General features: G+C 38.9%; 1 protein-coding gene across 4 annotated transcripts in view; it reads right to left on the bottom strand.

Annotated features, from left to right (window-relative positions):
* The window catches only part of DCC (DCC netrin 1 receptor), a 1128596-nt gene that overhangs the window by 320080 nt on the left and 791836 nt on the right, over positions 1 to 16680 (bottom strand). For all 4 annotated transcript variants that reach the window (XM_053902733.1, XM_019464025.2, XM_019464024.2 and 1 more), the window contains exon 8: positions 16299 to 16455. In XM_053902733.1, the coding sequence (XP_053758708.1) occupies positions 16299 to 16455 (157 nt within the window). The remainder of the gene's footprint in view (positions 1 to 16298; positions 16456 to 16680) is intronic.

Here is a 16680-nt window from a genome sequence, read left to right as displayed (position 1 = left end):
GAGGGGCTTATTTGGATCATGGGCACTTTGGGTAGAAGATATAAGGCCATAAAGGAGAAGGGATGTTAGGCATTCAGAAACCACTGTGAGATGAATCTGTCAACTGCTGTGATATGTTTCCTAGAATCCAAGTAACATAGTTGTCATGAATGTCAGATTTGCATATCAAACTTCTTGGGTATCTATAAGGAAAAATGGCTTTCATAATCAACTTTATTCTGATACTACTAAAGAATTCAGCAGAAAGATCTGTGTTCCGGGACATGCTGGCATAATCTCTTGAACAGACATTCTTCAAAGGAAAAAGAGGCAAGAAAATCTGGGCATGTAAGAATGTCAAAGATCATCACTCACATACAAAAGTGGATGCTGGTTTTTATTATGAAGAGAAGAGTTTTAGGCTCCCATAATCTGTATCAGCCTTGAAAAAGTATCCCAAATTAATAACAGTCATGAAGAAAAGTATACTCATTAAGTATACTCAATATTATACAAAGTGTGAATAAAGCATCTTTAGAAAATATTTCTATGGTAGCAATCTGGAGAAAAATACAATTTAAGCAAATAAAGGGTGCTTTCTCCACAAATAACTTCAACACAACTCTACCCCCCTACTCTAACCACATGCTAGCACTGCCCCAGGTTGACCACCAGTTTCTTCAATGTACACTCTTTTTTAAACGTTTTTAATGTTCATTCATTTTTGAGAGAGAGACAGAGCATGAGCGGGAGGGCCAGAGAGGGAGACACAGAATCCGAAGCAGGCTGCAACCTCTGAGCTGTCAGCACAGAGCTTGACGTGGGGCTCGAACCCACAAAGTGTGAAATCGTGACCTGAGCTGAATTGAAGTCAGATGCTTAACCGATTGAGCCACCCAGGCACCCATTCAATGTACACGCTTAATGGTTTAATAATCATTTAATCGAAACACTTCAATTTATGTGCCACTTTTCAGAAATCTGCTCATGTAATCAAAGTGAGGTCACAATGAAAATGTTTTTTAGACTGGAGTGGCTTCAGCATTCTTAAGTCTGGGGTTGTTCTTTCGGCTCTCTCAGTTTAGCTGAGCCTGAGTCCTCAAGTGCTAATTGGTGCCGTAAAAATGTTTACCTCATAGGGTTTCTAGAGAATTGAATGAGATGCTGGAACCACATAAAGCAGTAGGCATGTGCCTGGTCGTCAACATGAAGTCTCACATCCATGATAGTAACTGCTGTTATTTTTATTATTATAACAAAATGCCACCATAATCTCATAGGAAATAAGTATTCTTGAGTCCAAGAAGAGGACTTTTCCACAAAGTATTCAGAACTAGAATATGAGGAGAGAAATTAATAAGAGGTACAACCCAGAAGAAAAAAAATACATAAATGGGTTTCACTGAACTGTATGGGCTTGCTCCCCCCGCCCCCACCCAACCACCTCCCTCAAAAAAAAAAAAAAAATAAACACCACTTTTAAAATATTTACTGTAAAGTTAATTTTGTTTTCTGAGATAAGTTAAATTTTAAAGGTGGTCATAACTAGGGGTACTGAACAAATTCTGATAATGAAAATAATATTTTGGGGGCACCTGGGTGGCCTAGTCGGTTAAGTGTCCGACTGTGGCTCAGGTCACGATCTCACGGTTCATGAGTTTGAGCCCGGCATTGAGCTCTGTGTTGACAGCTCAGAGCCCGGAGCCTGCTTCGGATTCTGTGTCTCCCTCTCTCTCTGCCCCTCCCCCACTCACACTCTGTCTGTCTCTCTCTCTCTCTCAAAAAGAAGCAAACATTAAAAAAAATAGTATTATTTTTAAAAGGTGTAGGCTTCACGGACAGCACACTGAGAAGGAATCGGTGTTCCCTGAATTCACAACAGAGCCCTGTGAAATGTGACGTCCACACTGCTGGTGTCTGGCCTGTGTTGCCAGGCTGCTCTGGTGGTTCCTTGGGCCCTAGTGGAGGGACTTCAAACTGCTGAAGGCAGACAAATGTATTCTGGGAACCTGGTATTTCCTGCCTGTTGTCCCTCACAGATTGGTTCAGTTGTAAGCCCCAAAGACTTTCAGGCACTTTTGATCATTCCTTTCATGCTTTAATAGTTGAAAAATAAAATACCACAAATCATTCCCAACAAGTAAGTAAAACTCTTGAGTTTGGAAGGGCCATTTATTACTGGTCTCTGGTCTCACAATAAGCCACTGGCAGCCACCTGAAGTAGTCACACTCTCCAGAGTCTCCACGTTGGACCAGTTGGCAATTACAATTTACTCTCTGAACACTCTGGTCCACATTCCTCTGTGAATGGGCAAATAAACCAACTAGGTATTGAAGAACAAAGAATAATAGATGTTAGGAGTTTACCCAACCATTGTGTTTGTGGTGTTATGCCTGTCACTGTACCAACTATCTTCGGGAAAGTAGCAGGGGCTCAGACCAGCTGTCTCTTGGTGAAGTTCTCTCCTATGACTCTAAAGACGTAACTGCCCTTCAAATCCACAGAGCTCAGAATCATGGCTGTGGCATCAGCTGTATTATTGACAAAGTTTCATTCCTTCACTTCCGTTCCACCTGACTCTGAGTTGGCAGTGTGGAGCTCAGGCAGGTTCAAGATCAGTTGACTGAAGTAAAGGGAACAAGTCACTTGTGCCTTCTAGAATTCATTCACTATAAATTCATTCAGTGAAAATTCACACCAAATATAAATATAAAAAGTCTCTCTCCTCATGCTGGCTGAAACAACTGTAGGCAACTTGCCCTCCTCTTTTATATGGAGACCAAGAAGGGTTCACAAATAGGAGACATTCCTTTCTTGTAAATTCTACTTTTAGGTGCCGTGGGTTACCTGGTGGAGGTTTCTTAGGAAATAACTGCTATGTTCTTTTTTTTTTTTTTTTAATTTTTTTTAACGTTTATTTATTTTTGAGACAGAGAGAGACAGAGCATGAACGGGGGAGGGTCAGAGAGAGGGAGACACAGAATCAGAAACAGGCTCCAGGCTCTGAGCTGTCAGCACAGAGCCCGACGCGGGGCTTGAACTCACGGACCGCGAGATCATGACCTGAGCCGAAGTCGGCCGCTTAACCAACTGAGCCACCCAGGCGCCCCATAACTGCTATGTTCTAAAAGCACACACTTTGACCTAATAACGACAATGCTGCTGCTTTTCAGAAATCAGATGGCAAAGTCTTGGGTGCTGACACATTGTGAGTCATGAAGTCCAAGCTGGTAGTTGCACAAATTGCATTAAGACCTAACTCTGGGGGCACTTGGGTGGCTCAGACAGCTAAGCATCTGACTTTGCCTCAGGTCATGATGTCACAGTTCATAAGATTGAGCCCCACGTTGAGCTCTGTACTGACAGCTCAGAGCCCAGACCCTGCTTCGGATTCTCTGTCTCCCTCTCTTTCCGTGCCTCTCCCGCTTATGCTCTGTCTCTGTTTCTCTCAAAAATAAATAATAAACATTAAAAAAAAATTCTTAAACACCTAACTCTGGTTAGGCTGTATTCTCCTGAGCCTGAAACCAATTCCTTCTCTGGTTTGTACTTACAATGTATTACAATGTAATAGCTTTTCCTTTTTTTTTTTTTTTTTTTGTCATTAGTTTTCCTCATTCTTTCTTTCCATTGATAAGAGATACTCTTCTAACAAATGTAATCTGTCAACTCCATGCCCCAAACATTGTGCTCGCTGCCATTTTATGGCTAATACATCTCAACTCCTTGTGGCAAGATCCAAAGACCTTCAAGATGTGGCCCAAACCTTTTCACACTTACCTACAATGAGTGACCAGGCTCTACAACACCATAGCCATCTCTGCCTCCCCGGCTATTGCCATTCTGCCTTTCATTAGTTTAGTTTAGTTTAGTTTAGTTTAGTTTAGTTTAGTTTAGTTTAGTTTCATTTATTCTGGAGTTATATTCTCCTGACTCATAGTTCCTTCTCACTTTGGTAAAAGCTTGTTCATTCTTCAAATCCAATTCAAATGAAATCACTTGCTGGACATTTCCTACCATCATGTCCTCTGATTCCAGAAGCATTAAATCTCTCCCTTTCATGCTTTTGCTGCTCTTGGTTTATAGATCTATTATAGCACATATCACATGGTATTAATAGACATGCCTGTCTTTAACTCAATTGTGAATTACTTTAGAAGAGAAGCCACATTCCATTCACATTTTGTTGGCACTCAGCATATATTATACCCACTAAAAACTAGCTATGTTGCTGGGGCTCACAAATTTTTAAATGAATGCATAAATAAATGTAAAAAATTAATAGAATAACTGCATAACATTCCCACACAGTGTGATCTCCAGAATGTTTAGAGAGCTGGATTCAATTCCATTTTTCCACCTCAACTTAGTTGTGTGGCCTTTGGCATGCCACCTCACCTTCCTAGTTCTTGTTTTCATTATTTGAAAACAGGGTGGGATCTACTCAAAGGAGACTTTCTAATCTAATATTCTTTGTTGGGAATAGAAAATTGTGTGTGTGTGTGTGTGTGTGTGTGTGTGTGTGTGTGTGTTTTCATTGCATTCAGCACTTCCGCATTTACATTTCAGAAGTGCAATTTAAGCATAACACTGTTTCTTACTGGATCATTTATAACATATCCCTAGTGTACATATTAAGTAAACATATATTGTCTTGCCCAAGTGCACCAGGATGTTAACATTTAGTTACAGGTGTGAGGTGAGCAAACAATGCTGTCTTGAGGTATCAGACACCTAATTAGTTGCTTCAACGGGATGAGTTACACTAATGGTGATTTATAGGGAAGGAACTATGCTATTTCTAATGGAAAGATTTTTAGCAACCCCTTTTTATCCATTCCATTTTCACATTCATTTCTTTAGTGAGGACAAGAATGGTACAATGATGAGAAGATTTCAAAACTGAAATATGGTGTTTACTAGAATAGGGCTCAAAGCAATAGCAGCAACAGTTACCCAATGCTATACTCCTTATGATTTCAGAACCAGAGAGTTTGGAATCAAGTGCTATCTTGAAGGAAAAGCAGTTTCAGAGATGACTTACCACCAGATAAAGCTTAATGGAAAATGGAGATCATCTATTGGGTCAGAGGGAGTTTTGACTAAACTTTGGCTAAGAATTCTGTTTCTTGTTGAATTTTTAAACAGCATAGTGCAAGGAACAGACTTGTGAAAAGTTTACTTTAATATATCTCTGTTTCAGTGCCTGCTAAGTGCCCAAGACACTAGTGACATAACAAATAGCTGCTGCAACAAAACATAAAAAAAATCTATCTTTTCATGGAAAAAAAAAAGCTTTTTGTTTCAAGTTGTTTATTTTGTTTAGTTTCAGCCTCTGCCCCTTAATAAATATGACTCAGTTCTGAGACCTCTTCTTGGTTTTACTTCTCTTTGGGGTGGGGGGATGACCCATTTCTCCTTTTCTAGCTTCAGTCTACATCCACATGCTGACAAATTCCTGACACAGATACATATTTCTGGCCCAAACTTCTTCTCTGAGCTCCAGCCAGTTTCCTTCTTCTGAAGGCTCTACTTGACATACCCACTTGAATGTACGTAAAAACCAACACGTCTGAAGCTGAATTTATCATCTGCGTTTTCAAATCTGGGTCTTTTCCGGCATCCTAATGTCAGCGAGTTACCCTCCCATCCTTCCATTTAAATAAGCCAGAACACTAGGAACTGTCCTTGAACACAGCTGTTGTCTCACCATGAATGTCAATCTGTCACCTGCTCCTATCAATTTCACTTCCTAAATATCTCTAGAATGATATGTTTCTATTGCTCCATCTCTAGTGGTCCAGCCTCAGTTTGATCCACCATCATTTATTGCCTGGACTTCAGCTATAGCCTCAGTGGCTTTCTGACATCCACTCAGCCGACCACACTGGTCTAACTTCCGCTCTGCAGCAATAGCCATCTTTTTAAAATACAGATCTGACCATGGCATAGACACCATGCGCTTTCCATCTCTCCTAAAGCACATTCCTTTCCTTCAGGCTCTTAATTCAGTGTGCAGTTATATATGTTTCAGTGGAACGATCCTCTCAACGTTGCTCACCTGCCACCAAAAAGACTGTTGGCTTCTCTATTCTTCCCAACACGGAGCTGGACACACAGGCAACTCACAAGTGAATAAAGGGTCATTCATTTGTATATGGCATTTATACAGAGCATGTTATATTTTTCAGTATACCCTAAGTCCATTGGAGGAATTAAATCACCATTCTCTTATTCAATGATCTCAGAACATTTTGACGTAGAAAGGGCAGGGTTTTACATTCTACAGAGAAGCAGAGTGAAAGGGGGACTAACTTTGCCAGCCTTTAGGCCAGGACCAGAACACGGAGCTTTGGAATCTGAGTCTTGCTGTCTTTCCTTCACAGCACCCTCCCTTCATAAGCAGTTTCATCAGCTGCACAGTCGTCAGCACTGGGGAGCAGGGAAAGAATACGTAAATGCCATGGTGAGAATGTAATGCGCGATGAATTCTAAAATGAATCCTCTGTGTCAATCATGAAAAGGTGGCCTCTAATCCTGAGCGGTGAGCAGAGGTTTTCTGAGGCAGCATAAAGCAATGTAAACCATACAGGTCTGCACGTTGGAAGACCCAGTCCAGCCTTTGTTCTGCCACAGAATGGGCGTGTGACCTTGAGCAAGTCAGGGGCTATCTTGGAGTCTTCCCTACTTCATTTGCAAAAAGAAGATGCCGGTCCCTGGTCCCTTATCTGCCTACCTCACAGGGTCATTGTGAGGATTAAATTGAATGATGCTCATGAAAATGTTTTAATTCTCTCATCTGAACTCCCGCAGTGCTTCCTGTGTGCCTCTTTTAGGAAATATCTTTTATTTTGTATGGTACAGTAACAAGATCGCTGGACTAGAAACCTTGCATTTAAATCTTTCTTCTAATATTTACTAGTTGTGTGGCTTCTTAGGCAATGTTTTTTAGATTTTCTGAACAGAGCAAGGCATGGAGATCTATAAAATGGAAATTATCATACCTGCCTTATCTGAGGATCAAATGGGCAAATGTGTGTAAAGCGATAAGGTCCCCTTTAAATATAAATTGGGGAACACTTATATTTCATTGATTTTATTTCTTTTTTTCAATGTTTATTTATTTTTCAGGGAGAGAGAGAGAGAGAGAGCGAGTGAGCAGGGGAGGGACAGAGATAGATGGAGACGTAGAATCTGAAGCAGGCTTCAGGCTCTGAGCTGTCAGCACAGAGCCCGATGCAGGGCTCTAACCCACGGACAGTGAGATCATGACCTGAGCCAAAGTCAGAGGCTTAACCAATGGAGTCACCCAGGCACGCCACACTGATTTTTATTTCTAACGCACGCAATAATTTGCACGGAGAACTGGCTAACAAGAATTGAGTGCTTTTGGACACCAGGCAATAAGCAAATGTTTTAGGTACTAGCAGTTTTTAAAGTCGTCATAACTTTACATGTCAGTTACTATTATTATCCCATGTGAGCAATCTAAAGCACCAGTAATTATCCCAGGGCCACAATGCCAGTAAAAGTCTGAGCCAGGACTAAAATCCATGCAGTTGAATTCCATAGCCACATTACTTTAACCTTTTGGCTACACTGTTGTCACACTCCATAAGTAATTTTAGACTAGTGAATGGGAAGTATAATGTTCTATACATGCATAAAAAGTTTGCTACTGCATTTATAACTGGTAAATAAATGATGGAAATCAACTTAGCCATTAAGTCATAAAACTATTGGGAAGAAGCCTATAGGGTAAATTCTTGTCATAATTCTGAAAATATCAAGAAAGCCAGATTCTCTTCCAGGTTAATCCAGCAACTATGTTAGGAGCAAGTTGGTGTAATGATTCACAGAACACCTGTTTTGGAATCAGGTCGGCATTACATCCTGGTTCTACAACTTACTATCTGTATACCAGAAATGTAAGTGGTCTTCTTTAAGACTCATGTGGATAATGTTTTGTTGTGAGGATGAAATAAATTAATTTATGTAAGATGCTTAGCCTGGCATCTGCCACAGTAAGTATTATTGAATACTCAATAATGCTCGCTCTCATCACGGATGCTTACTCTGTGGCCTTAGGCATGTGACTTACCCCTCCTCTATCAGTTTCTAAATGTCTAAGTAGCAAGAAGTTGTACTATGATTTCAACAATCACTTTCAATTCTAACAAGTTTTAGGTACAAGGAGGGGATAGTTGGATATCTGTGAAGCAATCGAATCTCTGTGAATCCTGGCTTTCAGGTTCTGGAATTTATGCTGCTCTCTCACTTATGAAATGAAAGCACCCAAGGGGCTGAATAAAAAAAAAGTGTTAACTATGGTACTTGCGTTATTGACACCATTAACCAGTCAGACAGATTAATGATAATCTGAGCTAGAGTAATTTGCCTGACAAACTCATTGCTAGTCTGAGGCAAATGTTAAATCCACCACCTTTTAAAAAGCTATTGTGTTAAGGAGCTAAATAAACCTCTATGAGCAGATAAGCACCACGGCTAACCATTCAGAGACATATGGCATATATTCACTCTAGTTGAGAGCGAGAAAATGAACAGTGATATTGGAATCAAATTTCAAAATCAACTTTTATTTTCTCTCAATTAAAAAAAAGGTTTTTATTGAACTGCATCAGCTTATTCATCTTCCTCAGTAAAATAACTTGTTTTAGGGGCGCCTGGGTGGCTCAGTCGGTTAAGCGTCTGACTTCGGCTCAGGTTATGATCTCATGGTTTGTGAGTTCGAGTCCCACGTTGGGCTCTGTGCTGACAGCTCGGAGCCTGGAGCCTGCTTCAGATACTGTTTCTCCCTCTCTCTCTGCCCTTCCCCCGCTCACACTCTGTCTCCGTATCAAAAATAAATTAAAAAATAATAATTTGTTTTACTTGTTAAAAAACTGTCTATTAAGAACCACATCTGTCTCTCTGCCACCTTTATTGTATTAGTCCCAATCAGTAAGTGTCTACAGAAGTCATGATACTAGACACTGGGGATGGAATTATAAATAAGATCTAGTTTTAGTCATCAGAGGGGGAACAGGCAGGTACTCAAACACAAAACTGGAAAAAAGGTAGGAATAATATAATAGTAATCAAAGTATGAGGGGAGGATAGAGGAGAAATTAATGACTTCTGAGCCTGAGAACTGTGGAGAGTTTCACATAGTAGCTGACATTTCAGTTAGGGTTTCAATTCAACAAAGATTTTGTGAGTGTTTATTATGGGTTACTATCGACCTAGGTACTAAGAATAGCTCAGTGAATAAAGGAGGTAAGAACATCCCTGCCCACAGGAAGCTTATATTCTGGAGTTAAAAAAGGGGAAACATGAAAAAATAAGTAGGAGGTGATAAAGCTGTGGATTAAGAAAATATATATGGGGGCGCCTGGGTGGCTCAGTCGGTTAAGCGTCCGACTTCGGCTCAGGTCACGATCTCGCGGTCCGTGAGTTTGAGCCCCGCGTCGGGCTCTGGGCTGATGGCTCAGAGCCTGGAGCGTGCTTCCGATTCTGTGTCTCCCTCTCTCTCTGCCCCTCCCCCGTTCATGCTCTGTCTCTCTCTGTCTCAAAAATAAATAAAATGTTAAAAAAAAAAATTAAAAAAAAAAAAAAAAGAAAATATATATGAATTAAAAAGGGCATAGGGAATGATAAGGGTCAGGTAAGGCATCCAGGAGAAGGTGCCACTTCACCAAAGACTAAGTGGAAGTTACAGATGATCCACATGGATGTCAAAGGGAGGAGCATTCTAGGCAAGCTGAACAAAATCTTGAGGGAGGAGGATTCTTGGTATATTTAGGAACTACAAGGAAGTCAGTGAGGCTGGAGAGAAGTGAACAAAAAGGTAAATAGCAAGAATAAGTGATGAGACCAGGAAGTGACAATGGCCCAGATCAGGAAGGATTTCTGCTTATTCTATGAATGAGATAGAGAGTTACTGGAGGGTTTTGAAGCATAAAGATAACAGGATCTAAGGTATGTTTTAAAAGATTTATTCCAAGTGTTGTGGTGAGAACAGCTTTGAAAGGTTATTGCAATAGTTTAGATGAGGCTTGATGGTAATAAAAGAGGGAAAGAAGTGATAAGATTCAGTATATATTTTATTTTTATTTATTTGTTTGACTTTAATTTTTTACTATGAAAAATTTTAAGTAACACAAACCTAGACAGAATAATATGATGACCCACTTTATTCCCATAACTCAGCTCAAAACTGAAAATCATAGCCAGTCTTTATTATTATTTTGTAGCAAATACCAAGTATTATATTGTTTCGTGAATTCAGGATGTATTTTGACAGTGCTGCAAAGACTTGAGGTTGTTTTTGGTTATAGAATATAAGAAAAAGAAAAGAATTAACAATTACTCCAAGGTTTTTTGCTTGAGTTATGAGAAATACGTAGATTTCACTGAGATGGAGAAATCTCTGAAATAATAAAGTCTTTGGAGGGGGATTGAAGGAAACCAGGTATTTGGTTTTGTTGATAAGTTGTAGATGCTCATAAGAAATCAAGAGAAATCAAAAGAAGGAATCTGGATGTATGATTCAGGACTACAGGTAAAATTTTAACACCAAAGATACAATTTGGAAGATATCGGCATACTGACAAAATATAAAGTCACAAATGAGGAAAAAAGAGATCTTCAAAGCCTAGGATCTGGAGTAATCCAATATTCACAGGTCAGGGATATTTGAGGTAAATCTTAGATTACTTAGATTAGAGTAGAACCAGGAAAGTGTGTGTAATAGAACCCAAGGGGACAATAAATGTCACTAAAGGGGTAGTGATCAAATATGACAAAATTTGCTTACTGACCAAGTAATGTCAGAACTGGGAATTAACTATTGAGTTTAGCAACATGGAGGTCATTGGTGAATCTAGAAAAGAGCAGTTGCAGTGAAATGCTAAGGACAGAACCATGACTGGAATATGAAAGAAGGTAGTGGAATGATGTTAGACAAATCAAGGAATGTTGCTATTAAAGGGAATAAAGAACAGAGTGGTAGAGGAGGGAAAAATAGAATTGAGGGAAAATTTGTTGAGATGGAAAATACAACTGCATGCATGTATGATGATGGACATGATCCACCAGAGAGGGACAAACTGATAATGGGGGGAGAGGAAGAATAGCTTAAACTTTGAGGTTTTGTTTTAAGAAAGGATGGAATCCAGAGCATGGCCAGTTTTTTTAATAGAAATTTGAGGAGATGAATTATATGCTTAAAGACAAGCGTGGGTATGTAACTCAGACATGGAAGCTTGTACAACTCTCCTTCTGATTGCTACTATTTCTAGGAAATTAGAAGCAAGGTCAACTAAGAGTAAGGGAAAGAGTAAAAATGTTGGAGATTTGAGAAGAAAGAAAAGGTATGAAATATAAGTAGGAGCATGTTGTGAGAAAGACTGCCTGATATATGTAATATAATCTCTAGCAGCATTAAGGGGCAACTTAATATGAGTAGTTTTGAATTTAAAAACTAGTCAGCATAATTATATATTTTCTTCTAGTTACATTCAGCTACAAGAGACAAGTAGAGAGTAGGTAGAAAATAACATTTACTTGAGTTGGCTTTTGCCAAGAAATTAATATGAAATTAAAAAACAGCAAGCAAAACTTTGGGGTATATCAGTGTTTATAATAATAAGGCAGGGGTTTTAGCTGTTTAATAAGTGAAGGGAAACATAAAGGATGAGGGACCAAGAAAACACTGCAGAATCAACAAATTGTAGTTCCCTGTGTAATCAAAGGTTTGTTGTAACCAGAGTCCTAAATGGAAGACAGGAAAATAAGAGTCTAGAGAGTGACATCAGAGAAAGATGTGTGAACATGAGATCATGAAGAGGTTGCAGGGATTGGTGTTAACAAGGGCCATGACTAGCCAAGGGGTATGGAGGACTGATCCATGGGCTTGAAAGATAAGAAATATTTCAATAGAAAGGGAAATAACTAAATGGTCTATAAGTAGGAAACAGTGAGCAGCTATGAAATGGTTCATACAAAATAGCAATTTATTATTGTTGTTGTTGCTATCATTATTATTATTACCACCGTTTGAGCTTCATTTTTGGCCTCTTTTCCGTATTTTCTCTGAGCTTACACTATTCTGGGTCCCCCTATTCTGCCTAGGTACAGTGACTTCCCTGGATGCTTTGCTTAAATTTCTTCAACTAATTCTCATAGAAATTCTCATAGAGAGGTATAATTCATCTTCCTTTTGGTCAGCATAGCAGAGAGATGTTATTCCTGTCTTTAACATAATTAAATGTTCAAAAGTCACACATCTGGTAAACAATAGTACCATTTTTAAATCTAGCCATTTAGACTTAAGTGATATATATAAATGTTTATTTATTTTTGAGAGAGAGAGAGCATACGAGCAGGGTAGGGACAGAAAAAGAGGGAGACACAGAACCTGAAGCAGGTTCCAGGCTCCAAGCTGTCAGCATAGAGCTTGATGTGGGGCTCGAACCCATGAGCTGCAAGATCATGACCTGAGCTGAAATTGGACACTTAACTGACTGAGCCACCCAGGTATCCATAGATTTAAGTGACATATTTATAACCATTATAGGTTATAGGAACTACACTCTACCTATATATAGATTGGATATAGACTTCCATTCAAAGGACTTGGTAAATTACTATGTGCATGTCTTTATCTAGAAATTTTACAATATTTAAATTTAAGAACATTCACATTTTTTTCATAGTAGAGGAAGTGATCCAAACTGTATTTCAGACAAATAACTAGAGACAATGAGGAGGATGGATTAGAAGGCAAGAAGCTATTGTCAGAGATCAGATCAGTGGTGATGGAGATAATTCAGGGGGCATGGCTGAGATGTGGCCAAGGTAGACGTGACAAGACAGGATGACTAATGGCAGAGCTGAGAGGCCGGGAGGAGTAAAATATGACATGGGTTTTTTGCTTAGCCAACAGGATGGAAGGTACTAACATAAACGAATAAAAAAGAGGAAAATATACTTAAGGAGGAGACAATGAGTATAGTTTGGGGAAGGGTAAGTTTAAGGTGACTCCAGGAAATCCATGTGGCAACATATAGACAACCGGGCAAGAATTATTACCTGTGGTTTTGGGCAGCTGTGCACACTGAGATCCAAAGACTCATCATAAAGCCACAGAGTTAAAGAGCTGGAGATAAGACTAAAACAAATGCCTACTTCTTTGTGGTAATAAGTAATCTTAGGAAACATAGGCTATATGTGTAGTACATATATTTCTTTCATTTTAAAGTCAGGTCAAATTATAAGAGAAAATAGAAACTTTAACATGATATACTTTATTGCTGTGGACTAGAAAAGAGAGCATTTTGAGACACAGCATGAGAGAAGTTGTACTGTTCTTTCTGATTATCATGCTATACTAAATACCACTCTGGCTAAACCAAGCTATATTGTCCCTTTTGAATCTTGAGTTTAAAGCACTCACGCATTTGAGAGACTAGACTAAGCCTCACACTTAAATCCTGGCTTCTCCCCTCTAGTTTATTCCTCTACAGAAGAATGAATGGTGGGGCACCTGGGTGGGTCAGTCAGTTGAACGTCCATCTTCGGCTCAGGTCATGATCTCAGTTGGTGGGTTTGAGCCCTGCGTTGGGCTCTGTGCTGCTAGCTCAGAACCTGGAGCCTGCTTTGGATTCTGTCTCCGTCTCTCTGTCCCTCACCTGCTTGCACTCTCTCTCTCTCTCTCTCTCTCTCAAAAATAAATTAAAAAAAACATTTTAAAAAATGAATGAATGAATGAGTGAATATGGTGAAAGCCAGGATTACTGTGAGCTCAGCCCTGCGAACAAGAGGATCCCTCTAGGACACTTGTCATTTCTGCCTGTCTTTCATTCTACTTCTCTCTGTTCCTTTCTTTTTCACTCTCCCTCTCTAGTTCCCCCATGCTGCCACCACACCCAAAATATTCCATTCTATGTAGAAGTATCATACAGGTTACAATTCCCTTGGCTGGTAAACTTTACAGAAAGTGAACGTAGTTCTCATTCAAGGATGAAAGAAGCTGCCACATTCCAGAAACCCCTGTCTCCCATTTAGTGTCCAGTTTAGACTGGTTATATATAAGAGGAAGTTTAATGTGGAAGGGAAGACTTGGAACTCAGGACTTAGCCAAATCAACAGATAGACATTTATATAGACCCTAGTTGCCCTACCCAAATCCTCATCTGTTTAAGGACATAATGATGATGTTCCACACTTATGTGAGAGGCACAGCAGATCTGCAGAGTGCATTTGTCAATAGATGCTCTTCTGTACAGAATCTTGGGATTTGGCAACACAATGTTTCTCTGAAACAAATTGAGTTTTAACATGCTGATCTCTTCGATTGCCTTTAATTGGCAATCCAGAAAACCCAATAGTTGATGAAGTAGAGAGAAAGTAAAAAATGCCCAAAGAATAGAATGGAAAGGTCTATTCCAAAAGCTTCCTTGCTTTTCTGATTCCTTTTTTAAAAAATGTTTTATTTAAATCTCAGTTAGAAATACAATGTAATATTAGTTTCTGGTGTCTGATTCCTTCTAAGTGAAATGTTTATGGAGTGGCTTTATGCTTTAGTCTTAAATAAAATTCCCCAAAGACCGAACATGCTTATATTCAAATGCACTTGCTCAAATGTCAATAATTAATAATATATAATAATGATACCAATTATATAGGCATTCAAGTAAATATTACAAAGTGCCATTTAAAACAGTATGGCAAACTAAGTATTATGTGAAAAACCTTTCTGTTATGGCACACTTAAAATGTTGGGTAAATTATTCAAAGTCTTTTTTTATTTAAAAAAGTGGGTTTTTTTTTTATCCGTAATATACAGGCAGCAAAATAAGAGAATTATCATAGTGAGTAAGCAGACTTATGGAGCTGGTATTTGCCTGATGGTATGTGCCTATCAATAGAAGTCTAGAGCTAGGAGTTTTAGTAACCAATAGGAGAAGAGAATAGGAAATGAAGCTTGCAGATAAAGTAGGGTATATGGTTTGATTAGAGAGCCTCACATACAGCAAAGATCCTGAAAGAGCAAATCTCAGAGGGTGAAGTAGAAAAGGAAATTAGCCTCCTGAGAGAACTGGCGAATGTACAATCTCAGCCTTAGCTTAGTTGAAACAGAACAACCACAAAAAAATCTGAGAATTCCTTATCACAAGTCTGCATTCACTCATGTGAATTGATGTGTTAAAAATAGCAGAAAAACAAATGTTATCCTATTTAATGGACTTTCTCATAAGCAATAAAATATCAGCATGAGACCCATATGGAGCAAGTAAACTTTAACAAAATTCTGGTTTATCATGCTTTCATTTTGGTAAAGCACATTGTCCCATAAGATTGTTCTTTAATACTTGGTCTCAAAAATTCCCTCAGAAAAATTTCTAAGGATTAGAGTTAACAATCAAGAATCACCTATACATGAAAAGAAACAAGCTACTATGAGGAAGAGTAAGCAGAAACAAATAGCTGAATTAGACTCACAAGGACTGCAGATATTAGAGTAATCAAACATGGAATATAAACTAAGTAAGTTTAATAATTTAAAGAAATATAAAGAGATATTACACAGTTTACTCCTATAGAAGTGATTGGAATTTATCCAATATCTACATTACGCTTACAAATAAAACTTCAAAATCTTAAAATCATGAAATATTTCAAGGAGAAAATGTTGAGAAAAATCAAGAATGGTAATCTTAAAACTAGACATATACAGATCACATTTGCCTACAAGTGACAAGTGAAAAGAGGAACAACATTTCTACCAAATACTAGACACTCTTGTATGACATTACATATGTATAATCCTAACAAAAACTTTGTAAGCTAAAGTATTATTTACTCTTTATTACACAGTAAAGTCAGGCTCGAAGAAGTTATGTGGTTTTCTTGAGATCACGTGATGTCAATGACAGAATTGGGATTACAACCTGGCCACTGTGGTTCTCTCATACCCTGTTCTATCAATATGCAGCCAAATTCTGTTCTCTGTTTATTACTTTGAAAACCAAGGACATAAAAAACCTAATTACCATAAATTCATATGCTTGTCTTTTTTCAAGGAAGTTTCTGATAAATGATTTCATTTGATTCTATAAACAATCCCATTAGAACACACACACACACACACACACACACAGGCAATGGAGATATATCATCTCCACTTACTAATGAGTGATGGGCAGAGCTGAGATACCACATGGTATCCAAAGTCCCTTCTCAAGATCCCCTGCAGGTGCCTTTATGTCACAGTATACATCTAAAGAGGTGGCAGATTGATACTGGTATGACCTACCTGTTGTCACCTTCTCTGGAGAAAAAGACCGTGAAGGTTTGAATGTTCCCTTTTGCTTCTGCAGGTGGGCGCCAGCTGAGACGGACAAACCGACTGGAAACCAACACGGGGACCACATCTCTGGGAGCAGAAGGGAGGACACTGGAGCTTGGGATAGCTAGGAAGGAAGGAGAGGAGGTGGTCAGAGATGTTGGTACCATGGGTGGGAGATACGCAGGAAGGCAGAGCAGACCCATTCGCAAACATAGAATGATCCATTCATAGATTATAAAGGAAGGAAGAAAACCAAGGAAAGCAAACAAACAGTAAATGGAATCAAAGCTCTATTAGAATTTCTTGGAGCTTATGAAAGGGTGGGTAATTAATAACATATATGATTCTA

This window comes from Panthera pardus, unplaced genomic scaffold (assembly GCF_024362965.1).
Source record: "Panthera pardus isolate Hobbes unplaced genomic scaffold, ASM2436296v1 HiC_scaffold_15, whole genome shotgun sequence".
In the NCBI taxonomy this organism is placed as follows: Eukaryota; Metazoa; Chordata; class Mammalia; order Carnivora; family Felidae; genus Panthera; species Panthera pardus.
Note: the sequence above shows the minus strand (reverse complement) of the source record. Positions and strands in the feature narration are given on the sequence as shown.